We start from the raw sequence: 27,963 nt of genomic DNA on the forward strand, positions 1-27,963 counted from the left end.
TCAAAAATAAAGTTATTACGGTTTGTTACATATACACGGTAAGCAATTATAACATTTAAACATAAAACCTAATATTAAGAAAAAAGCTATCCCCCTCCTTTACTGCGCGTGTATTTAGAAATTTTCGTGAAAATTTCCCGCGGGAGTCGGTTATCACTGAGCCCTCGGTAATCAGAAGCCTTGGCTAAAACTCTCTGGGAACGAGTTTGCCCTTTAAACATTAGAAAGTAATCCCGGTCGTCTGAGAACTTATGAGATATTCATAAATACCTGGCTCCTGTTAATCTCGACCCGATTTAAACGAATCGTACTAATTTACCCCGAATGTTCCTAGTTAAAAGTTGTACAAGTCAGGCGAACTACAAGCAAAACAAAGTAAGCGTATATTGTATAACATACATACATACAGGTATAGTCGGCTTAGTTTAAACTCATGTTTCTTATTTTCTAAAGCAGTGCTTCCCAAATTGCGAACCGCGGCCCATTGGGGGGCAGTAGGATTTGCGAAAGTATTAATTTATGAATATTTTTCCAGATTACATATTTAGGGAATATATATATATTTAAGTCTGTTAAATAATAACACATTAAAATAAAACATATTTATATACCCAGAGAAGATGATGTAAGCGCATGCGCAGAAATATTGCGTATTATAAATATGTGTATTATTATTGTAATAATTACTGCGAAATAAACCCTTTGCATAGAAAAAAAAAATTTAGGGGCTGGGAATTAATTGTTTTAGATTTAGAGGACCGTGAGATGAAAGTAATTGGGAAGCATTGTTCTAGAGTAATAACAATAAAATAATATTCTGAATAATGTTTATATTTATTTATATTTTATTCCACCTTTATAGTTTGTTCTACCACTTCTAATACCATATTTCTCTGAGCTCCTTTGTTATCATTCATTATTAACACCAATAGCAGCGTTTCAAAAAATACGTTGACTCCCTGGATAACGATTATCAAAGTAGCTATTTCGACCATGTTTTCTCTTAAGGCGAGAACACATTTTAGATGTGTGTTTAAGAAACGGTGTGGACGCAGCCAGGGACGCAGCCACAACAACAACCGCAGAAAATTCAGTTTTTGTCTGACTACAAGAATTCCGTCTCATTTCCTAGCTTATTTCGCAATTGTAAATTGCTAGGGTAATTGTAAATTGTTATAAACAACAAGTTAACTGCATAATATTTTTATTAAAAATAAATTCGCATAGCAACAACGAATAAATTTTTAGACACATCTTACAAATTAATTAAATTGTGTTATTAATTATTTACACGTGTTTCTCATTAATAAGTAATTATCATAAATACACGTGTATCGTAATAAAGATTTAGTATTATTATGGAGCGCTTTAAATAAATATAGATCATTAGCCATTCGTCAGAACAACATACCGTTGTATTATTTTTGGAAAGCTCGTCGGCAATCTTTACTGTTCCTGGTTTCCTGAAGGGCGGGCCCAAAAGTTCTAAAAATTTCGTAGCAAGAATTTTGACAATGAATATATACGTAAGGGCGAGTAGTCCTAAGGGATTGTTAGTGAGTATATTAGAGCTGCCATCGAAGCAGGTCTGAGATTAACTATAAAGAAACTAGCACAAATGTTTAACGTATCGCCTATATTAGTTCACAGACATTTAAAGAGTTAGAAAAGGTGTTATTTTCAGAATATGGGTTTCTCATAAATTGTCTAAGGAAAATCTCGCGCAGCGAATCTCAATATAGAAATAATTATTGATTCTAGAACAGCAAGATTTATTCTTAATTTGAATTGTTACTGAAAATAAGAAGTGGATCCTTTACTTCATTAACACGCGACGTAAAATACAGTGATTAGATGGCAATCAACCCCTTCTTCCAACCCCGAGAACAGGATTACACTCCATTTTGCATTTTGTGAGATATAAAGCTCATAATTTAATATAAGTTATTAGATTATATGCAGGCAATTACGACAGACAGCATAATGTGCCCATTTTATTCGCTTAAAAGAGAATCAGACCCTTCTCTTTAAAATTAAATGTATTCAAGAAGTCGATATAAAAAATCGATGGATTTTCTGAGAACTCCTTTCAACTCATGTATTCTTCAAACATTGCTACAAACGACTATCATCTATTGAAATCCTTGTAATAGTTTTTGGTAAAAAATATTTTCACAAAAACTGATTTTAAAGAATTTATTGCTTCCAAAAAAAATATATTTTTCGAATCAGATATGAAAATTGATTAACAAGTGGAGAATAATTGTGGAAAAACATAGAAAATATATATGTAGTTTAGTAAAAGCTTTACAAATTTAATTTTTTAACTCATTTAAGTCGCACCTTATAAACATAAATACTTGTGGAGCAATCTCATAGCTTAAGAAAATAATCAATAGATTAACAATTAATTAGGATGTAGTAAGTTGTACTGCTATTGCTATTTACTAGTTCCAAATGTAAAAGAAAATAATTGTTAATGAGAAAATGTGATACGCAGGTTAAAAACTACGCCGACGATATGTACACGCATACACACAATACAATGTACAAACAAACACGCAAAGCTTAGATGAAACAATGAAACTGGTTTTGGGCAAACAGCTTACGTGCGGATTATAAGCGAGTAGATATTTTTAAACAAAACGAAAATTTAAATATGCACGCCAAGAATAATAATTTTTATTAAAAATATGTATATAAGAGATGACAAAAATGTAATTATAGGTTTGATTTTTTTAGGACGTGAAATTTTTGTTACAAAATATTTTATTAGATAAGCAAATTAGTACCTCTCGTATAAATAAAATATTTCACCAAAATATTAAAAATACTATTGTATACATATAAAATTAAAAGAACAATTAAAAAAATATTTTAAAATTAGTACATAATTAAAAAAAATATATTTAGCTATACAGTAGAGAGTGACAATTGAACAAAGCTGATTTAACAAAAAAATTAAAACCAATTTTTATTTAGGTAGTGGTAGTTTGTGTAACTAATAAAAAATACATTTATTTGCCCAAAAAAATTTTCTAACGCTATTCGGAATGCGACAATAGTATTACTTAAAAAATACCACTTAAAAGAGAGAAAGGGGCATAGTTAATTTTATCAGCCTTAATAAGCATATAACTAAATATCTCTAAATTTTCGATAAACTACTGTCAATTAGTGTCTGTGCCTTTTATTATATTTTCTCATCTAATTTCATTTTAAAATATTAAAAAATCATTTTGAAACAATTATTGTTTATTAGATTTATTATTAATCTAAGCCATAAATTGTTTAATTTAGATGAATTTGAAAACTAGTATTACGTAAAATCGTCACGTGAATTGACATACACATGCATACATAATTATGTACGTACGTATATTAATACATATGCTATGTATGCCTGGGCAAGCGAAACGCTTTTGTTTGTGCGGGTCGCCGCCAACATTTTCCCAAAAAGCCAACAATAACACAATGGCCTACACTCGACGGCACGGGTCGGCAATGCGCGGTTCTTAAATTGCCCGAAGAGCAAATAAGAAAATGTAATAAGTTTTGTTTAATGTAAAAAAAAAATTTAGCCAAATATTGAAATTATAATAAAATAAATTTTTTAAATATTTTAACTTAACAATTACTGACTCCTCAACTTTTTCTCTATAGTTTTCAAATGCGTCTAGTATACAAAAAATAATAAATATAATGAATTGTAACTTATATAAATCACTTAATATAATGTATATTTATTATTTTTTTATTCATGTGGATTTAAATCATAATAAAATAATTTATTTATTAAATTTAAAAAAAAATAAAAAGTTTTTTCATGATCTTTTTTTAGTAGGTCTAAAGCAAAAATATAACACTGCGTGTTCAAAATAATTTTAAAATGAAATATTTTAACATGCGGTTTTCTGATTAAAAATATAAGTCAATCAAGTCTGAAAAGTTGCAGATCCACGGGAAATAGCGTATGAGCAAAATCAGTCTGACGGAGTACATGACCAGAGTGGTATTGAAAATTCAAAGAAACAATCAACGCTGGTGACGCAATGCGAGCTTACAATTTAACGGCATAATAAATTACATAACAGGTGTGTTCAACAGGTTAATCGCGATGGCATCAGAAACTTTAATAATAATGATATAAAGCATTGTTCCACATAAAACTGAAAATGCTGAAATTAATCAACTAAAAGTTTTATATTTTTAAAAGAAAAATGTAACATTTAATTAAAAAATAAATATATAATGACAATCTTAAAATTTTGACGTTAGAGATAATATACTAATATTAATATTTAAAAACGGTTCAAATTGCCAGTTTGGCCATCGGTAAACAAAGGGTAGAATAACAAAAGTATTATGCGTTTTCATCCTTTCCTAGCAAATGTTAGTTTATTTAGCAGTATTTATGGGTTATTACGTCTCGGGAGTGATTTTTAATTATCCGTGCAATATTTTTATTTGATAACACAATTGGTCACGGAATTTATTTTATATTATGTGAAATACTATGTGTTGCCTTACTTACTTACGTACAAAAAAAGTTTTTTTTTAGTACTACAGGTATTTCGTATTATAATAGTGGTATTACTGAATTTTAATTTTGCTCTAATACCGTTATTACCGGTATCGGTACTTCTTATGATGGTATACGACGTAAGTAGTAAATTGACAGTAAATTTAAGTGAAGCGATAGGCTTATTGGTTTCAGTACTAGAGTAACATATTATTTAAATGTAAACATTTTATGTTAAACTAAAATTTATGCACCGTAAGTGGATTTTAATTATTAATAAACAAATTGATAACTAAATGCCATTTTCATTAAATAAAATATCGATAAATAGTTTTAACTCTGGTGCATAAAATCAGTGTGTTTTATTTATAAACTGTGCTATTTTTTCATTAAAATTAGTTTTGTGAAACTTATTCGAATACATATATATAATTAGTTCTGGCTGAATAAAGAATATTTTATTCAAAGTAATAATTTTATCTCAAAATTTATTTCTGTAAGCAGGATATTAAAGTTATTTTATTTACATTGGTGAATCATACTATTGTTACTATTTGTAGTAAGACGTTATTATTTTCATAATACATATTATTTTTGTAAAAAGGCTTCAACAAGGTTTATCATAATTTATATTAACAAAAATAGTCAGACCTCAGTTATTCGGATGATTTAAGTCGGTCATTCTCGAATTGAGTGATCGTAGACAGTTCTAAACATATAACAACCGATTGTCAAAAAAATGAATCATCCTTTCAGGGATTCAACCTCGGACCTCTGCTCTTTAATTGAAGTTACAAATTCAAATTTAATTCTGTATGCAGATGATTTATAATTATTTAGATGCATTCGATCTTTTACATAGTGATTTAAAACTTGTCCAAAAATACCAAATTGTGCTATTTTATCAATCTCGTTCGTCAGCAGATTATTCCCACGATCTTAGTAAAAACGTTTTGACCAAAAACCTTATTTTAAAGATATCTATGTATGTATTTTTTACTACAAAATTTTCAGATTCATTTATTCAAATCGCCATTACTTTGACGATTCATCAGGTATTGATGTTCTATATGACACAAAAATGTAGTTCTTGTAGGAACGTTGGGATGCGATTCGTTGAGTTTTAATAGTCTATCTTTGTTACTCTCTCACATCTAAGGCACATTGTCTTAGACATTGGCGGATAATTAATAAACCACCTTTCTTATAGCGTAATTGCTAAATATTTAAGAATATGTTATTTTGTATAAATTGTTCACTTGGTAAAAATTCTGCTATTGCAAATTTTGGTGATACATTTTTTGAATATTGAAATGTGTAGCACAAATATAGTTATAAATAAGACTACGAAAGTATTAACTATTAAAGCACTGCCAATTAAAACTTAAATTATTAAAAACTATAACAATTTAAAAATCACCTAATATTTTAAATCACTTAAAAGTCTAAATAAAACGTAATATTTGTCGATTGATTGTTTGTACTAGTTGAGCTTACGAAAAATAGGTTTAGTACATTAACCACTGATTCAACTACCTGTAATCGACTTAGGCATTTTTAATATATTCATTTCAGCATATAATGCTCAATACGAAAAAAAATGTCAACATTGCTCAAGATGGTGCTATCGCTTAGCGTAATAGATTTCATACTAAGTTTGATAGTGTCAAGAAAAAGAGCATTCGTGACGCAAATTAGGTATTAAATAGCAAAGATGTTACACGCAAAAAATAAGATAAAAAAATCGTACGTTTTACGTCTAGCGAGATGGTGTTGCTCTCTCCATCTCCTTCCCTGTTGCTGGCAATGCACGTGTAGTTTCCGGAGCGACTTCTGGTCACACTCTGCAACACCAGGCTCTGGTTGCTTACTAGGGTGCCTTCAGCCGCGTTGTTGTAGAGCTGCTTGTCCTGTGTAACCGAACCATACATACGTAACTTTTAGTATAGTCGCTCGAATGTTGATTAAGGCTTAATTAGCCCTGTGGGTGGGTACGTATTGTGCAGAGAGCAGTACGTCAAGTCAAAGGTAAAGGGTACCAAATCCAATCTACTGCTTTGACGTAGGTCATCTTAGGAGTAGGAATTTCGGTTATGGGAGGTTAAATATACGCTTGAGTTTGATTGTGGTCCTAAATTATAATGATAGGCAGATTGAAGAAACTGGTAGATATAAATTATTTGAACATTACAATAATATTTTTCTCTCGCAATTGCACCGTAAAAGCAGACTTACCACAAAAATAATTGCTATTTATATCATCTTATTTTCTTACAAAACGCATAAAAATATTTTTTTTGCCTAATTAAAGTATTAAGTTGTAGATTATAAATAATCACGATCACAAATTATCCGTAACTTACGTAAGTTACTGATAACTCGTGACCATGGCTGGAGAATCGCAGCCGAAATAAGAAAGAAATTTCAATTGCATAATTTTACGTATGAATAAAATAATTTAGTCAATAAATCTAACATAAATAAAAATACTACATAAAAAATACTGAGCAATCAAAACTTTATTTTTTCTACTTTAAAAAGCGTAAATATAATTTATTAAATGAATTAAATAAATTTCATCTATGCTATTAAACGTTAAATAATTAACAGAAAAATCCGTTTTTAAATTAAGAAACCTTATAGAAAATAATTGTGCAATATAAATGGTAAGTTTGTTATACAGTGGCTAAGAAAAAAAATATGTTTAATCTTTTTGCTTATGACTTTAGAGTTATGATACTTAAGACTATATGTACTGTAAGAATTTATATTAATTTGTTATCCACATATAGTTATTTAATTATAACGAGAGCTTGAAAATTGCTTTCAGGCACCATTTATACAATTTTTAATATATGTAAAAAGTGCAAATTTGATCATAAAAATTGCTATAAATCACATGATACGAATTAAAGATATCAGTTATTCAATATGCACCTTGTGGATATTAATGGAATCGGACATAATTGGACTACCATTCAAATGCAATGAATAAAATTAAGCAGAGCTTAATTCAAATAATGGATTTGGTATTATTTACACACATGGGTAATTTAACTCATTGTATACATAAAAAATACATTTCCACAGAATGAAATAGCACACATGACAATATTAACTCACAGTACGCAGTTGCTACATATTGATAGTCCAAACGCATTTACACAACATTTTCATTATAGCCAAATTTAATTAGCACGTTTTAATCACTTACACAGCAATCATGCAACGGTTCGCTTTTACACATATATTTTCTATGGTAAAAATAAAAATAAATAAACGCTTGTTATATACATTTATATATGTATATATACACAATATACAATACACGATAAATATAAATATAGTATGTTTGATATATAATGTGTATACACGATCATTTATGTATCTAACCAATATCAACAAGGTATAACCAAATCTTAGATTCACACATGACTACATTCACAAACACAAATAATCGGTTAACGCTTCTCAAATATTTGTTGAAAGGGTTCAACACACAATAAACGTACCTATATATTATGCTTCTTTATTAATAAAAAAATATTGATATCTAAATTTTATGGAAAGCACAAAATATTAAAAATATATATAAAAACTGGAAGTGTAGTATAGCTTCTCATATTATATTTAATAAATATCAAGGCATTTTACTGATTTTTTTATCATAAGAACCTCATTACATTAAGAAAAATCAAATTCCATTACAGAGCCATGCGAAGAAAAAACTGCGTCCGAAGTAAAGCCTTAATTCACCCCATCTAAAATTGGTATTGATAAATGTTTCGTTATCAGATAAAATTAAATTGTCAAGAATAGAACTTGAATAATAAGCTCTTGATGAATTTGTCGAATGATCTTGTGTAGAAATTTAACACAAAAATTTGAATTTTTGGGTTAAATCTTTCACTGCCAAATAGAGTTATTACCTGATTTAAATGTTTTTTTGAGATAAGTTATTAAACTTCTTGGATGTTATATTCCTTAGTAAATTTGCTAGATAACATTAGACGAGTCCAATTATGGCCAATTATTTTTAGCACAATAAGGAATCGCGACTAATATTTGTTTTTTAAAATTTGTAGCATTCGTTTAAAAGTTATATTTTGGGTTTCAATTTTAAATAACGTTTTTAGCATCCCCTAATACATGGGACTCGCGAAACACTGGTGAACGAATATAAAATAGGTGTTCCGCGGAGCCTAAATAAATATTTCACAAAAATTTGGAGTAAATTAAAAAATTGTTAGTCATGCTAATACATAAAATTTGTTCATACATCTGATAAAAAAGCGTAAAAATATGTACTAAATATTCAACATTGATGTTTATAAATTCTGGAGGAAAAAGTTTCATAAGTCGGTGTTGTTTGATAAAAAATTATTGTTGTTGAATTTTTTGATAAAAAAATATAATTTTGGATTTTTTCAGTTGAATTTAATCATTTTGATTGTTTTTCTGTCTTATATGTATGTTTAAATGAATTGAATTTTCATGTTGATAAAGAAGTATCACAAGGATTTTTAGAACACCTATATAACTTGAAAACAACTCTTTCGGAATATTTTCCGTAAACTAGTAAAGACGATTCCTGGGTTAGCAATCCATTTTCCGCGACAGTTAAAGCAGTGGGCTTAAGCGCAAGGAATTATGAGAATTTAATTGATTTAGTTAATGACTCTGATTTAAAACAAACATAAAAAAAAATATACTAATATGAATTACGCAACCTAAAAAATTTCGGATTTGCCAAGTGTTCCGTCGCTGAAAACGTTTGTGAAACCCTGCCCTAATAGATACAGAACTCCTTCGCAATTGAACACATGAAAAATATAAATTTAGCTGCATATTCGAATTTGGCTAATTTTATTTAAAAAATCTTTGCTTAGGATTTCTTGTTATTTCCATTTGATTTCTAAATATTTAAATTATTATATTAATCATAAATCTTGTAAATAAATCAAGCAACTTTAATACAATTATTGAAATATTTAAAGCAGCTTTAGATTTATTATTATTCTTGGCGTTTTTAATATTATTGTGAACTACTTTAAAAGCTTTATAATAACTTAATTGTTAAATAGAAAACAGTTATCGGTAAAATATTTTTTTTACGTTTATTCACATTAAAATAAATAATTAATGTTAAACAACGTACAATCATTTATCCAATTCTAAGAAAGTATATATTTGTATTGAATCCATAAGGACTGAATCAGACGTTATAACAGTTCAGTGCATATGCCACACAAATATCTAAATCAGGAAAGAGAAAAACAAATCACAACTACCCAGTTGCTTTGCGAGACCTTCACGTATTTTTAGTTCGTATTCCGAATGACTGCTGAAATGTAAGCAACAAGCCACTTATTTTATAACAAACGGCAAGAAAAATAGTAAAAAAATGGGATTCAGAAGACACAAAGCTGTGGCTATCATAAAAATATAATGGAAAGGCTTAAATTAAATTTGCAACGAAGATATTGCATACACAGAGATTGTGCGAAAGTCATTTTGTCCTACAAATAAAATGTACCCTCGTTTGTGTAATTACATGTGTAATACAATTTATTTAATATACAAAGAACATTTGCAAAGTAAAGGTAAAATGTTAGGTTCAAATTGGGTTTTACTCGGTAGGTAGTACTGCCGTTTCCGTTATGCTCTGCGTGACTTAAAGTTTTTCAAGCTTAAGCTATAGTTGCTTAGATTTTTGATGAATATTAAGAATTTACAAGAAAACGTTTATTGATCGATAAACTTTAACAATGTCAAAAAGTATTTAGAATTTTTTTTTACAAAACGTTTACTAACAAATCCAGGCGTAAATCTACCATAGAGTTAAAATGCTTTAAATTTTAAATATTAATAGTTAAATCTGTAATGAAATGTTTAAGATTTAACTTTTAATATTTATTGGTAATTTTTCAATCGCAAACGCTGTTCGTTAAACTATGGAAAATCATAAATACTAACTGCAAAGCCCCATTTATGTTTGGTAATCGCAAATCTATATTCTTATACATATATTCTCTTGGTAAAAAATCCAGGTTGATTTGCAACTCCTCCTCTCAATAATGAGTGGTGGGGGTTGATTAAAGAAGTATGTAGCATTCGGAATAAGACAGCTGTCATGGTAGCGGATTTCAAGGATATTGACTGTGATGGATGGCAACGGTACAACCACGAAGGAAGACGAATCGCATTAGAGTTTTTCTCTCTTTTCTGTTTTTATATACATATGTATATATCGACGTATGTATGCATATGTGAGGCTTTGTGTATTTTTCTCTCATCTCTTTATCCGCTTTTAAAATTCTCGCTGCGATTTATTCCGTCGCGGTTCAGGATGCTGCATTTTTGATATGACTGCATCCAGTTTATTAAAGTCTTGTGTTTGCAGGTGGCGCTGGTATTGAAATTGGATTGGATAAGTTGTTTCAAGTTAAATATATCTTTCTTTGTATAAAAATCTACTTTAATATTCAGTGGAAATATTTTCCAAAGCGTGTATTATTGACTGTGAATACGAATTCCTACATTTATTTACATTTTTGTCTTGTAAATGCATAACAAAATGTTATAAATGTAATATATAAAGTCGTTAAATTGTAAAAGTATTTTTTTAAATCTATAATATTCTATAATGTCAGGAATTCATATTTTATTTTGATAAATCATAGTTAAATCGTATCCTTTAACACTGATCATAAGCAATGTTTTATGTTGAATAATTTGTATCTTGGTTATGAACATTTTCGGATCTTTACTCTGTAACATAATCTCAGCATCTGAAGCATTTATTTTATAGGTTAATTTATATCGCGTCCTTTTTTGCTGACTGTTATAGCCAAGATGTCCGTACTAGCTGATTCGTCTATGACTGTTGTCATTCGACTACTTTACTATTTAATGTCAACTACGTTGATCTGGTTCGGTTCGTGTCATTTCATTTTAATATTTTTTATTATTTCTCTTTTTTACTATGTATTATATTTTTTGTGTTTTATAAAATCACAATGTATTATTCATTTTTCTAACCATCCTGAAGCTAAGTCACGATTATATAATTTAAATTATATCAATAAATATCCTTGCTCCTTAATATGCCTATAAAAATTATTAAATTGTGTCTAGCGACACTAATCTAATTTGTTGTTGTGTTTATCGAACAATACAATTAAAAATACGTTATTTTGATGATGGAAGAAAAATAAGCTTTGCAGCCTTATTTGTAAGTATTAAATACAATTATGATTTAATTTAAATAAGATATTGTGTTATCATAGTCATTGATGTATTGTAAATCAATTTATTGCCAGCTAGTTGAGATAGTTAGACTCACTGTACAAATTCGGTCGGTGCATAATTGAAACTTGCGGATATCTATCGTGAATAATTAATATGATAGACCGCCTTAGCAACGAAATACTACATTTCAATTGTAAATTTCTTGCAGAGCGGTTATGCAATATAACCTTAGTGGCAAATTTAAACCCAACCACCGCAAAAGTAATTCTTTGCTTAACTCGGAAACATAGTGAAGTCGAACTTTACAAATTACTTTCCAGCTGCGGCCGAAATTGTAATCGTATTTTGTATTTAACGAGAGTTTATAATTTTTTTATGAGATTTTTTCTCTTTGGTCGGTAATTTTTAGGATCATGTTAAAAAACGTTATAAACTGCAAATACTTATTACATTGTAACTTGTAATAAAAATATGCGCTTTTTTATCGCAAAGATTAAATAATTTGATTTCAAAGCAAATTAATCACAAATACAAATTAAGCGTCTTATATATAAAATAAAACGCCACGTAAAAAATATAAATTCATTGGAAAAAAAACAAAGCAGATTTTTATAAAAAAACTGCCAATTACAAAATTCACTTGAATAAAATGTGTAGTTGAATATAATTTTTTTTTAGTGCAGTTTTAATAATAGAAATATGGCTTATTAAAATCGATTAACAATGAATCAATTCCTTGTTTGTTAAAATCTATGTAAAAATCAATTAGGTCTTTTTAATAACACTCTAATTAATTATTTTCGTAAATCGAAGAAATAAAAATAGCTATTTAAAAATGTAATAATATTTAGGGTAAAGGAAGAGAAAATTAATGGGATAGTGCAAAATATCTCATCCTACTTTGTTTCATTTTGTAATAGTAATTAATAAAGGATGAGGTCTCGTATTATCATAAAGCAATATCACTCAGTGTCTGTTTAATAATTAAGTATATTTTATGGCGAATTTAATATGCATGGTTTAAATTTCCCTGTAATAAGATTTTGCTGTAAAAGAGTCGGTTAAAGTAACGATCAATGATAATGTTCCTACAATACTACCATACTATCACTATATATTTTTAATGGGCCTGTTTTGGAGCTTTTTTGTCGGCCTGATCATTAAGTAATGATTCTTTTCAAAAATTGTTTTTTATTTTTTCTGAGAGCAAATGAAGAACATAGTTTGAACGTTGCTGTTTTTTTCTTTCATATGGAAATAAATTATTAAATTTACAATAAAACGTAAATCTTTTATCGATATTTATTACAAATGTCTTATCACAGTTCCTATCTATGTAAAATTTGACCACTAATATCTAAATCCAATAGCAATATCGGCATGAAATATGCGAATATGTTTTAAAATAATTTATTATCGCCAGTGAGACATATGTTTTAAGAATGAAAGAATATATTATTCATATATATTTATTTTACGCAAGCTTTATAATATAAACTAGAGGCCCAAGAAAAATTAGGATTAAAAATATCGTTTTATTCTTTCGCCACCTTGTATAGAATTTATAGCGTGCCATTATACAAGTCGTGTGTGACCCGTAGTACGGGATAGGGTCAGCAACAAACCCAACGTGGCAAGCGTTTAATTTTGCTCTTTTTCTTTCTTCATGCTCCCCATGGCCGGAAATTAAAACATATTCGTAGTATGTCCAAAAATATTAATTTTATTCTCTTTACATAGAAATAACAAAGTATATACTGGGTGTCGGAAAAATGGTTGTGGTCATATATTTTTCCATTTTTTCGCATGGTATTATATTTAGAAAAGTGCGGTATGTACTACGCTTTTTATCTCATTTCATTACGCTTTGCTTAGAATTCGACTCTTTTACTTAGAACGATTTTATTTATACAAGAAAGGAAAATTATTACTATATACATATAAATAAACAGTCGTGTGCAAAAAAGTCGTCAAAAATCACTTCTCGAAATCGTAAAAAAATAACATATTTCCGTTATCGCTTGCTTTTTTGGGTTCATTGACGGGTAAGTCTCCATTATTTTCTAGTAGTTACCTAATCATTTGACTGGCAGCTTTCGCGGAAAAAATATTTTTAATAGCTATAATGCCGAATCGCTCGTAATTAAAGTAAAATCAAAATAAGAATATCATTGTTTATTCGTCAATTCTTCGACAAGACAAATTTCGCACTCTTGATTGTAACTAATCCACAGTTCAAATACTTTAACAAAAAAAAAACATTGAAACAGGTTAAACAAATCTGGAGTAAAACAGTGATACATATTACCAGCAAGCTCAATGATATAAAAAATAAATAAATTAGTATAGACACAACTCGTAGGCAACTCAGAGATGAATGTCTCTTCCGCCGTATAACAAAAAATGCGATAGAAGCGCATGGAATGGACCATTTGGCATAAAATAAAATCGGGTCAGATAGAGCACTTATGTTCGTCGTCAAAGGAGTGAAAAATACCGTGATTATTGTATCCAGCCAACTGTGCAAAATTCTGATATCCAAGTGGTCTGTGGATGCCTTTCGTATTTCAGATAGGGAAGTATACATTTTATCAACGGGACGGTATATATGACAGATTACAAAATCATCCTGAATTGTTTTTAATCCCTTCGATGAAAAGGCACTTGGGCTGGATCATTATGGATGATCCTGCACCCTGTCATTGGGTGAAAATAATCAGGTAACTTTTTTTAAATAAATTTCATCAAAGTCAAAAATTAAAATAAAACTAATTATTTAATAAATAATTTTAGTTTATAAGCTTAAAAGTGGATAAAAAATAAAAATAAAATCTTAAAAATGTGGTAGAGTACGCTCGGGATAAGGATTCCGGTTAGTTATTGTGTGCGTGAACTGTGTGGCTCAAAACAATTTCGCTCAGAATAGTTAATTTTTTTATTTTAAAAGAAAATATATGTTTATTTAACATACATACATCTAAGTTAAGATGGAAATTTCAACGGACAATTAAATATATATTATATAATCGAAGAAACCAGACATTGATGTCATTAATTAAATATTTGCAAAATTCAAAATCTTTCACTAGTCAAAAAAATAATGAAGTCTTTAGCTATTCTTCAAAAGCAAAAATATATAAAATGGGGAAAGAAATTATTCGCAGATTGTTTAATGGCTCGACGACTCTACTAAATCGTTAGAGTCCATTGAATAAATTAAAAAATTATCATTTGCGCAAAGATATGAATAATAACTTTTTAAGCCTTACAGAGAATAGTGTAAAAAAGCCAACAACGTACGGATTAATGGAAAAATATTTGAAATATATTAATCCACGGGTAAGAGAACGAATAACTTACAGTGTATATTTGAAGCCTTGATATCAATTAACCCAGATATGCTCAAGAAATTTTGTTCTCTTAAAATTTCATTTATAAATAAAAAACAGTGGCACGAGTTCAGTGACCTACCCATGGGACAGTGGGCATATATGGGTTAAACCAATATCAACACAAAATTATTTAAAATAAATCACTAGAGTAGATCGAACTTCTGTGCCACACTGCACTTTAATGACGAATACCAGCGTTGACGAATCAGCGACTGTCCTTAAAAGAGAAAGCGAGACAACGAAGTAAACGCTACATCGCTTCTCCCTCTCATATACATGTACACGCACACAATAACAAACCTACGAAGAAATTAAGTCATTAATTAAAAAGCACTCCAAGATAAATATCAGTTTATAAATTTAATGCTTCAAACAGGGTCGGCATTTGATAATAGAGCAAAATTGTGAGTATTTGAGAATAGTAACAATAACATAATTCACTTTAAAACACTGTCTGCACAAAGATAATTAAAATACAACTGCTGTTTTATTACATGACTTTTTAATTTAATTTCAGTATACTTACTACTGTAATTTTAATTGACATCGACATATTGTCTGCAAACACGCAGATATATTGGATAGATTTAAAATAAGATATGTAATTTGAAGAATTACTGATGTTTTATATTAAAAAAAATATCATACAGTTTAAAAGTATGTTTAAAATTATAATATAAATTTTAGACAATTATCTTTAAAATAATCTTAGCATCTTAATCAATAAATCAGATATTAATGGACTGATAATAAAAAGAAGTGCAGTGTTCACATTGAGAAAAATATCTAATAGTTTTTTGTGTAAAAAATAAAGTTATAATCGAACCATTGCTAATGTGGGTTACAGTGGAGACAAACATAAATATTAAATTATAAATGCGGCCCTTGACACTGTTTTGTCAGGCGATGGGGTGCAGAAGATATGAAAAATTATATACTCCGGATTTAAAGGAAAAGTAAATATATTGTAAATAACCTTTTTTATTTATAAAAAACCGACTTTTTTAGATTTGGAATTTTTTAATACTGAATTGAAATTTGATGTTTTAATTCATATTATTTCTTATACTGAATATTTACTAGAAATACTGTTTTGAAGATTGATCATATTGAAATTACAGAGATATTAACATATATAGTTGAAGTGTTATTGAAAAGCGTTAATAATGAGTATATATGATACATTTCTTAATAATATTGTATACAATAAATACAGAAATAAATTTAACAATAATTGCGAATAGCTCAATCTAGTCGTTAACACTTGATTATTTAGTGATTTGAATATAGTTCGATTATTTGTGATTTGAACACAAGACATAAGTTGTATGTAGTGTACTACAAGTACCTTTGCCACTTCTCGTCGAGACTTAATTATGTCACATACGACCATTCATCACTGAACTTCACTCAGATAGCATAAATTTCATTATTAATCCAACATTCATATATTATGTATACACACAATATAAACAAACAAAAAACATGTTTATATTTTCGCAAGCAAGATTGTATGTATATGTACATTCGTATAAAGAACACAATACACGTTATAACAAAAGTAAATTTTGATATGAGTTTGCCTTAAACAATATTCGAATATCGCTCAGTGAGTGCTTAAGCGAAAACCGTTGTCAAAGCGGATGACACTCAAGATTTGAGCTAATATCTACTGTTGTCAATGTAAGTAGCAAAAGCAAACAAAATTTCATTCATTTTTTATCTATCTCTATCACATTGGATATTATTATTCGCGATTTTCGTCTCTCCTGTGGGACTCCAGTCCACTTGACTAAAGTCACGAACCAAGTCCGAAGATACAAGGAAAGCCACTTATCCGAGACGGATGGATATTCGAATATTATTTAATACGGGGTGATCAGTTTTACTTACGTTGAAGTGCCACTCTATCTGGTATACCCAGGGGTTGGATTTGATGTTGCACTCCAGGTACACGTCGGCGTTTTCTTTGATTATTGTAGTGTTAAGGTTGGACCCAAGCTCAAGGTTCACTATTGGCTTGTCTGATGTCAAAAGATAGTTATAATAAATAAAACAACATTATAATAAATATAGATGGCTTAAATATATAACATTCATGTGTGTGTGTATGTATAGTGTTATTCAAAGATGTATTATTGGTTGTTTGAAACTATTTGAGTATCGAATAGTTAACAAAAACATATTTAAATATATATTTTATATTGTTTTATCGATGATCTTGATGCAGCTTACTATGTGAAAATATTTTTTCTAAAGATATCGCTGCAAAACCCCAACTGGGAAAATCATGTCTTGAAATAATTTCGTCTAAATATGTACCACCCCGCCATTGACATTCCTCGAGTCTGGCACCTAGGTTTGAAAGCGCGTGGTATTTTAACTGTCTGTTGACGAATATTCGCCTTAAGTTGGGTTATTGTGGCTGGTTTATTTGAGTGAGCAAGACTTTTGAGATAAACCCATTAAACAAATCAAGAAGTGTAAAATATGCGCTGCAGGATATGAAACACCAGAATAGTCACATTAAATGTATTGCAGATGGCACAATCTTGAGTCTAGTTTCAAAATTCGACGCAAAGTTGATTTTAGTGTCGCTATATGCGAGTTGACAAGTCCGGATTTTCTCATACAGAAAGGAATCGTTGTTTTTGTAAAACTATTTTAGCTAGATGCATGTGTTCCCTACGTGAAGCGATCCATTGAGACTAAATTTCCAAGAACCTAACTCAAACTTAAATTTAATTCAAACTTTTACGTGATCAAAATATCTTATAAAGCGAAACAAATCTGAGGTTTTTGGTGTGAAATGTGAAGCATTGCAGCAATGTTGTCAACATTTGAAATTGTATAGCATACACCAATGCTCATCATATTATAATATGTATCACATTGTTTTATGAAGTATTTGTATCCGAAAGAATTTTGATATTTTAATTATGTTGTATAAAACTTGTTAAGTTAAATGCAGATATTAACGAAATATATTAATAAATAAAATTTAATTTATCGCGATGATTTGTTACTTAACCTATTATAAATTCAGTCGGCGACGGATTATAAATTTTGTGAAAACATGTCTAGATGTGAGATTCTAATAAGTATGTAGGGGTGGGTCTAACTGTGTTTGTGTTTATATTATTGTTGGTGTGTTTACTCACGTTGTATGTCAAGCTTCCATCCGTCCTCGAGACCGCTGTCGGGGATGAGGCTCTGCACCCCTCTGCACGACAGAAACTTGCCACTGTCGGCGGTGGTGGGAGTGAATGTCAGCACGCTTACAGTCACGTTGCCATCGGAGGATGTCTGCGATCAATACATGGAAAACCACTAATTAAAATTATCCCGACGATACACGAGAGTTGTATGATGTGTCGCAAACATCCACAGTCGCCTATGGTTCTTTTCGAACGATTATATGTGATAGAGAACAGATAAACTCTGTTAACATCTCACAACAAAATATATATTACATTGTATTAATAATTAAATACTCTAAAAATATTTATTTTAATGAAACGTAAATATCACTTTTAAATGATTATTTTTCTTTAAATAATTTAAAACATTTTACTACCCATCGATTATTTTTTAAATCGCATTTGTATATTTTATTAGAGGCTTTGATTCACATAGTAAATACCATAGTTAACGGACTATTAAAAAATACAATTTTAAACAAATTAGTTTGAATGCGAATAGTGCATTTAATTAGATTATTAGTGGTAAAGTTAAGTTAAACTTAAAATAAATAATTTGTGCTAAAATACTGTTTTCGACTGAATCAGTTCAAAACAACTTTAAGTCAATTAAACACAAGGGCAATCGAGTATAATCGCGTTTAATAGCTAGGGTGAGGATTGTCAAAGGTAGCAACGTGTTCTAATTTTAGTCAGGTAAGTCTCGTTGTTTCGAGACATCAAATTAAAAGAGGATTTGAAGCAACTAATCCCTATGCGCCTCGGCAAGGCACGAGTGTTTAGCGTTCGTTGAATTTGAAAATCGTTTTCAAACATAACGAAACCCTTACCGTGTCTTTGATATTTTTCAACGAATGGCTGCCTTTCCACCAGCTGATGGTCGGAGGCGGACGAGCTCCGACAACTTCGCATTCCAGCTCGTACGTGTGATTGGCCGACAGGGGTCGGTTCTCACCCCTGAGTCTCACCCACAATGGACGTACTAGAAACAAAAAGAAAAATTTGATGAGACGCATTAAACGTTTGAGACGCAAAAGTGTACTCTTGCCAATAAAATATTACAAATAATTTATCCGACGTATCATATTAGGGCGAAAATTGTGTCGGCGCTAATGTATTATCCTTTCATAGATACACAAAAGTTTAGCTTGATGAAGTGATTTAAAATAATTTAAAAACCTAAATTTTACACTGCATCTTTTTAGAATGCTAGAGAAATTTATTATTAATTATGAAGTATTGAGAGAGAGAGAGAGCGAGAGGGGGTGGGTGGTTAATCGTACACATGAGTATCGAACGCAAGAGGCGCATGAGCTGTTCTGAAACATTTTCAGATCATTGGCTAAATATAAGTGCAAATTACCAAAGCACATGTTGCACATTTCAATGGTTTTAGAATTTAAGCTTAATGTGTGTACTTCAATTATTAATTTATCTATCGTATTTTTTATTATCCTTTTCTTTTACTTACATTATATAAGGTGCTTAGTTTACTTCCTTAAATTAAAACCACCTATATTATTAAGCGTTGCCATTAAGAACCACAAAGAAAAAAGGCAATTATAGTGCAGGAATTTCTTTTAGTGGCGCATTCAAAAGAAAACTACACAATTTATTTTCTTAACTACAACTGTAAACGAATATTTTTCAAATCATAAATTTGTACAATAAAATTTTATTTAAAGAACATATTATTTTTAATTAAAAATAATCTTCAATATATTGGCGTTGCAAAATTTATTATTTTTTATCTATTGAATTAAACATCAAATCTTAAGATTTATTGTGTATATGAAAAAAAATACATACATACCGAAAATTTGATAGAGTTTAAAACTGCAGATTTTGGGCACACATAATCCCTAAAATCTCCTCCAATGTTCATTAAATACATGGTGTAGAATAATCTTTCCACTCTCGTGAGTAGATCACAACAATGACATATGGTTTGAGCTAGACACACACAACTCATTAGCACAATGCAATTGTTACAGAAAAAAATTCAGAATCGTGTTATCTCAAAAAACAGTGACTTGAGATGGCCGCCGATATTGTCTGATCTGACGCCTTCAGACTTTTTTATGTGTCTATATCAACACATCACAGACTTCACATGAGTTGAAAGACAACATTTGAGTGGAAATTACACCGATTACACTGTATTCTAATTATGGACACCTAACCGATATCATTTTCCACACATAATGTAAAAAAATGAATTAATCTTTAATACCAAAAAACTATATTTTTTTTAGTACAAATCTTAATTTTTTTCTAACTAGTTCTTAGTAAATTAATATAGTAAAGGTGTAGTATACCAGAAATTTATTATTCCTTATTTAATGTAATATGATTATTTTCTAGTTATTTACATTATACATAGTTGTTATATATTTTTTAATAGAATTTGTGGAAATTAGCATGCGCTTCATAATTTTAATATGCGGCACTGCATATTAATGCAAGTCACAGTCATTCATCAATAAAGTAATATATTCAACTGAATTGTCAAGCATATTTGATTAATGGAGCAAGCAGTCGGAACTTGGACCGTTATTTGAAATTGATTTGATCGAGTTTGCATTTATTAATCCAATTTTTTCAAAGGAAGGTTTTATTGAATCGACAGATTGTTCTGCGAAATAGCACATACAATATTTTTTACACACAGACAAGACTACGTAATTCAGAGGTGGCAAACTTTTTGGATTTTTTAAGCAGCAATTTCCGACAAAAAATTATTGTCGAGATTTAATTTTTTTTTATACAGAAAACTTCTTATAATTTATTAAAGTATGAAAGCAAAAAAACATAACACTTTTTAAATTGTTTTTTTTTTGCATAAAATGCAAAACACTCTTGGTTTGTATATTTTTCCTTTTCATTAGACATAGCTGTCTATTTAAAGTGTAAAATGTGTTGATATAAATAATTTGTAATTATATCAATCCTAGTTGGTTCGTTTTGATACATCTTAAATTTATGTTATTATATAAAGGTTTTAAATATGTGCTCATTATAGCCCAATTAACGCTTTTTTCAAAAAAAATGTATTGCTTATCCAGTTAGCCACAGTTAGTGCAGTCTGTAAAGAAAGGCAATCTATCAGTATATAAACATTTAAAAACAATATCTAATTACTTTCATTTGACCTTGGCGATCAAAAAACATGTATTCTAGTCGCATATCTTAGTCGTCTAGGGAGAATTATTATTAGATATAAAACATTAATTAGTATCATAAGGAAGCAATAAAAATGTCAGTGAAGATTAAATAGCGTCTTTTCTGGTCTTAAGAATGGTCAGTGAAACATGTTTAGGTTATGTTAATAACGAGGAAAAAAAGTGTATTTTATAATAAAAAAATAACGCTTTTGCTTCGTCACTCTGTATTTATGACGCCAAAGGGGTTTATAGATGAATAAATAAATATATAAAAATGTGATAAAAGCTGTTTATATATTATAATCTTTATCGCTACCCAAAAACTGTTTATCAACTTATTCGCATAATTTCGTACGTCAATAAAACCAAAAACATGATCTTTAAGAAAATATATTTTTATACAAAGTGGCTCAAAATAACCGATTGATGTTTAAATTTAACTTAATTTTCATGGAAAATCTTGACTTTTATGCTTTGTCTGTGCAAATTAATAATGGTAATATAACATAAATATATATTATACTAAATATATTGTAGGTATCAATTATTATATTAATATAATATAAATATACCATATTATACAATATCTAAATAATTGTAGTTAAAAAGCGAAATTGTCATTTTGAAACACCTAAGAATTTGAAGAGATATTTTCGAAAGCCATCAGCGCTTATTACCGTATAAACTATTTTATTTCACTGCCATCTTCTCGTGCAACAAATAGTACTTTTATTTGTATTTTTTATCCAAATTTAAAAAGCGACCACTATGGTTTTGCTTATAAAAAGTCATTTGCAATAATAAAGAAGTTGTTTATAATGAGGTAAAATATAATTATGCGACTATTAGTCTAATCATGGATTAAAAAAACTAACTCAATCTCTCTATTTTAATTCATCTTGCAAGCTAAGAATAGATTTTACACTTTTAAACTCCCAAAATGTGTTATAGTGGAACTCTACTTAATGGGAAGTCAATGCTCGGCGACTTAGTAGTGCTCTAGAGAGCCTCGATCGCGTCCCTTATTCTTGACCGTTGCTGTATCAGTGCTTAAAAACGCTCTTACGGCGATAGTGCTGGGAAAAGTCGATAGTTATGAAATGCTCATCTATTTTACAGATAAATAATAAGTGTTTTTTTAATATTTAATTGTATAAGTATTGTTTGTATATTGGCCATCATGACGCATAGCGACAATCAGTCAGTGAAAAAAAATAATTAAATGTCGTTTGTGGCGATTGAATTATTTTGTTATCGAATAAGATGGCAAAGCATTATATTTATCGTGTGATGATACATTATATCTGTACTAAAAAAATTCGTCAGAATTACTAGACAAATAAAATTGACTGCAATGTATAAAAAACACCATACTTGTTCATATCAGCACTCGACATAAGCACCACTTGACTAAGAACTCATCGATTCCAATTAAAATTTAAAATACTATGCAGGTAATGCTTGTTATTAGCACTAGCAATATATTGTTTGTTTTTTGGGCCATTCTGTATATTGAATATACACACTACAAGTAAAGGATATAAAATATTTTATAAGCACAATATTTGAACACGTGCGTTGGGGTCGCACAGGGTCGGAGTTAATATTCAGATATGAGGGTGATTTTTTTTAATATGCACATATCGTACAGAGGTATGAGGCAATTTCTGTAGTGTGCATTTTTTCGGCGTGGGCAATAAAAGGGTGATATAGTAGAGGCGAGGGTGGGTCATCAATCGAACCTTAAAATTGAAGCCGGCAAAAAAAGGAGGCAGTTGACTGCCACCTAGACCGGATTTTTTGAATAAATTTCATATCAGCTGAAAACGCGACGTCAGTAGAGTCAGCATTTCCATACTAGGGACGCAACGCCGGCAAACACAAGGTACGAACACACGCTCTGCAATGGCCAATATTTTTTGTTTTAGCTTTTAACTAATGACGCGCAATGCACAAAAGATCTTGTGGTTGTGACGTCATATTGTGCCGATGCCGGTCAATAGGTATATTTATACTGATGGAAATTATAGATTTTTAATAAGGAATCTGAATTAAATACAAACATACAAAGTTCAAGTGCCATAGAATAAAGGTACTGTTAAAAAAGTGTACATATAAAGCATTTTTTTACGTTAATTTTATCGTTATTGTAGCAACTTTTGCTACTTATATGAATTATTTTATTTAAATTAAATTACAACTCAGTGTATTGGCATCAGGACAAATACCAAGGGCGCAATGGTGCAAGGGGCGTTACCTCCGTTCTGAAATTATATCATACTGTTAATGGCCGGTGTATACATTTCTAGAAAATATCTATATATTTCCTAAAAATTCAAAATGATTTTTTTATTACAATATAAAGATAGAGATGCCATAAACTGCTCATCGTCTATTTTATTTGTAACTTCTTCAAGTAATTTTGAGAGATAACACTTAAACCCAATCATAGAAATTCTCTAAAACTCAATTACTATATGATAACTATTTTGAAAAGTCGAAAATATTATAGGATTTTGACAGTTGTCTAATGTAAGAAAACCCTTGTGAAATAATTTTAAGTCCTATAAAATTTGTAAGTTAATATGCCATAAATTAAATATTATAGAATTCTATATTAAATTCTATATACCAACTATTTTTCATCAGAGATTTATGATGAATAATAAAAAAATTAATTCTGCAGCTAATATTATAAAGAGATATGTATGTCGAAAGAAAGCAACAAGATTTGATAAACACGAAAACTAAAGAAGGAATTGCAGCGGAAATAAAAAAAAAAACGTGGACAAATCCACAAAAATAAGGGTATATTTTAATAATACATGAATGATATTTATTATGTTTTCCTAAGGTGTTTACGCAGCATTCGTAATTATTAATGTTACAAAATTTTTTAGAACCATACAGGTCCTTATAAATATATTTTTTTCGTCTGTTAGTAGATTGCAAAAATATAAAAGGATATGTCAGTACGAGATGGTGCTTAATAATGCAGTTAAAGCAGTTTATAAATAATTTGTGCTCATTGATTTAATACTGAGAAATATGAAAGATATTATTTAATTATTTGCGAAATCATTGTACTTACAGATGTATATATATATAAGTTTCTTACATTTTTGCACCCGTGGAATCTAATACTAGATGAATTAAACAGGAACAACATCGAGTCATTTAAAAGCATCATAATTAATTTAACAACTTTTTAAAGAAAACATAAAACAAACTTATATTATAGTTATGGACTTTCTTAGTATATTAAATATAAACCCAAAATTAAAAAACAGCATTTATACAGAAAAAAAATTCAGATGAAATTGCTGAAGAACACTATTTTTAGATTTAAGATTCTATTTAAATATAATTAGAAGAATATTGAAGTATATTGAGCAAATGGGATTTAGATAAAAGGATCGTATTCGAATATAAAACTAGCTATCTCAATGCCAGCATTAGTCTCAACCAAAAGAAGATTTAGTGGATTAAAACTAATGAAAAAATATTTATTATCATCAAGTGATCAAGATTCCATTCAAAGTTTGATTATATTTTTATTAAAATGGGAATTAGCAACAAATATAAACTCTGTTCATATTATTACAAATTTTGTTAACGAAAATACAAAATAAATTTAATTTATTTAATCTCAAATGCAAATGTAAAATTTCATTAAAAAGTTCGGTTCTTTATAATATTTTAATATAATAAAATATATTTTACAATTAAACGCCTGTGTCTTTTGCTACTTTAAAACATAATATAAAAAGGGCGCTATAATAAATATTTTTCCGGTTGCTATTGCTCTGATAGTAATATATAACTATAAGCAATTTTTAATTTATGCGCTAATCATTAGATTTTACCATTTTTGCTTTACTTAATTCATATCGATTTTCGTATCTGTGACACATGATACTTATGACAATAAAAATACCCTTTACCTATATAGATTTATTATTATAATTAAATTGAGAGTTTTTAATTTTCGTTTAGATTAAGCCGAGTGACATAAATAATTGCAAACTTATCGGCTGCTTCTGGTCAACAAAAAATAAAAATGTAGTTCTCAAATCTATTGTATTACTACATTACACATATATTTGTGTCCAAAATAATAATTTAAACACAAAAATTAAATGGTTATTACATGGGTCAGCTTAGACCAGAAGGGTGTTATTTTTTTACAGGAGAAACAACTCCTATTTAGATTTTTCTTTGGCTTTCAAAAATTTAATATTTACAATCTATAAACCAAAGTCATGATATATTGGCAAAACACAATCGCTTGAGACGAATGAAGGATAAATACCGATGTATCAGAATTTTGTGGTGCAGGGGTGAGGATGTGTTCTCAATTTGATCATTAAAGCTGATTTTATTCCCGATAAGCAAACTTTATTTTATAATTGCGCTTAGGAAGTATTTTTTTTACCATCACGCCTATTAGGACTTGGTAATGTTAAGATCCATAGATTTTTTAACGTGTACGATACAAGTTATACTTATTAGGCCAAGAAACGCTTTTTAGCGCGTCGCTATAAAGCGAAGAGCACGAAAAGGCTATATAATTGCATTTGCGGCCGTTTTGAAGGTTCCGTAATACTTTTCGGGTGCAAATGAAATAATCTGGCCTAAAAGCTTTTCTTATAAAGTTATGTGCCGTCGTCGTCGCCTTCCTTTGTTACTAGGTAAAAATGATTCAAGGCGCTTCGCAGCCTCCAACGATCTCAAAGCTCCCTGTGCTCGGGCTAATGAGCACACCCCTCGCCTTGTTGCAACTTTCGCCAAAGCTCTTCCCTCTATGCCCGCTAAAGCCAATTACACCACCGTTAGGTAAATGCCATTTTTTTACACTAGAACCAAAACTTTGTGCGCAGATAACATAATACGGATTAGAATCTCCATTAAACTTGCTACTCTTTTACATATTAAATACCTTATATTAACTTTACTTTATGGAAATTAAGAAGAAAACTATTAGAAACTTGTTGGCAACGTGACAATAGAGAGATTGCAATCACTCGTCCCTTTATTTAATCCTAGGTTGCACTTATATTACATACAAAACATTCTCTAGTCTTACAAGTGACCAAAGAAATTGCATACATTGAAAACGAGCTTTAGACATATTTTTATACATACGGTATTCTGTTTCTTAGAAATATAAAGAAGATATAATTGTCTAGTTATTGAGCGTTGTCTCGTAAAATTTTTATATTTATTCTCGTTTTGGCTTTGTTTAGGCTAGTATTAATAACCCCTCTCACGTTTTGTACACCAAATGTCAACAGCGCGAAGTCAATCATAAAATCGATTAAAAAAAGTGAATGTTTTTTTAACATAACTAGAGGGTGGTAGTTGTATATAGCATTCAAAAATCATTTTGACTCATTGTGAATGATTTCAGTGGTATTATTATTAAAATGTTAGGTGGAAAAATGAAAAACATAAATGTAAAGTCAAGCATTGATTTTGAGCGAGAAAAGTCATTGCGTTGCGGCATTGAAAATAGGGCTGCCACAATAAAATATGGAGAATGTAATTTTTGAGTGACTATATGGTGCTAATCAGCTACGTTTAATAAATAGCCTGATACGAAATATTGTTTCGAAATGACAACTATAAATAAATAAATAAAAAATATTACTTTGTTAAAATTATCATAAAAAACAGATGTTAAAAATGTTCTGAAACAGTTGAAATAAATTAAAAATTAAAAAAAATCGTTTCGATTTTTTATAAGATATTTTAATTTATATTAATAACGGATTTTGAAGGCACGGCAATTGCCACTAATTTTTTAATCACAGGATGAAACTTTTTTGAAAAATAGACTAATTCGCCTTTTTTAAAAATTTCTTAGAAAAAAATAAAATTATAAGATGAAGATATTCAGTTTTGGCTTTACTTCACTTTTTACAAATATTCTAATACCAGAAAATTAAAAAAAAATCAAAAAACTCTCCAGCATATTTTAGAACCGCTGTCTTAATTTACCGTATTTTTTTCAATAAATATTTTTGTTAACAAATCAAAGAAGCGACCATGGGATCATTTCTTGCAAACCTTTTAATGGAAAATTTCAAAAACAAAACATTAAAAAATTACGAACTTAAAGCAAAAATTCAGCTTTGATATCTAGACGATTTAAATTTGTAACATGTATTGGATAATTTCTACATCTTTTCAATAATCAATATAAAAAAATAAATTCACTATGGAAATTAAACAAAATAAATCTTCACTTTAGACTTATTGATTCATAGAAAAAAATAATGAAGCTTTTGAAAAGACAATTTATAAAAAATACACAATCAAGTCGATATTTAAAAGTTTATTCTCACCATCGTCCTTCACAACTTAGCTCATTGAGCGGATAAACTATCGTATGATAAACATAAATTTAAGAAATTTTAAAATGTCAAAGAACC

General features: G+C 29.2%; 1 protein-coding gene across 1 annotated transcript in view; it reads right to left on the reverse strand.

Moving 5' to 3' along the window:
* The window catches only part of LOC148234156 (nephrin-like), a 296,304-nt gene that overhangs the window by 20,022 nt on the left and 248,319 nt on the right, over positions 1 to 27,963 (reverse strand). Inside the window, exons 6-9 of the mRNA XM_088188373.1 lie at positions 19,196 to 19,347; positions 18,327 to 18,471; positions 17,059 to 17,189; positions 6,273 to 6,432 (exon numbers count right to left, since the gene is read on the reverse strand). Coding sequence (XP_088044499.1) covers positions 6,273 to 6,432; positions 17,059 to 17,189; positions 18,327 to 18,471; positions 19,196 to 19,347 — 588 coding nt within the window. The remainder of the gene's footprint in view (positions 1 to 6,272; positions 6,433 to 17,058; positions 17,190 to 18,326; positions 18,472 to 19,195; positions 19,348 to 27,963) is intronic.

Source organism: Plectrocnemia conspersa, unplaced genomic scaffold, assembly GCF_051122295.1.
Source record: "Plectrocnemia conspersa isolate PC_06_02 unplaced genomic scaffold, ASM5112229v1 ptg000006l, whole genome shotgun sequence".
NCBI classification, from domain to species: domain Eukaryota; kingdom Metazoa; phylum Arthropoda; class Insecta; order Trichoptera; family Polycentropodidae; genus Plectrocnemia; species Plectrocnemia conspersa.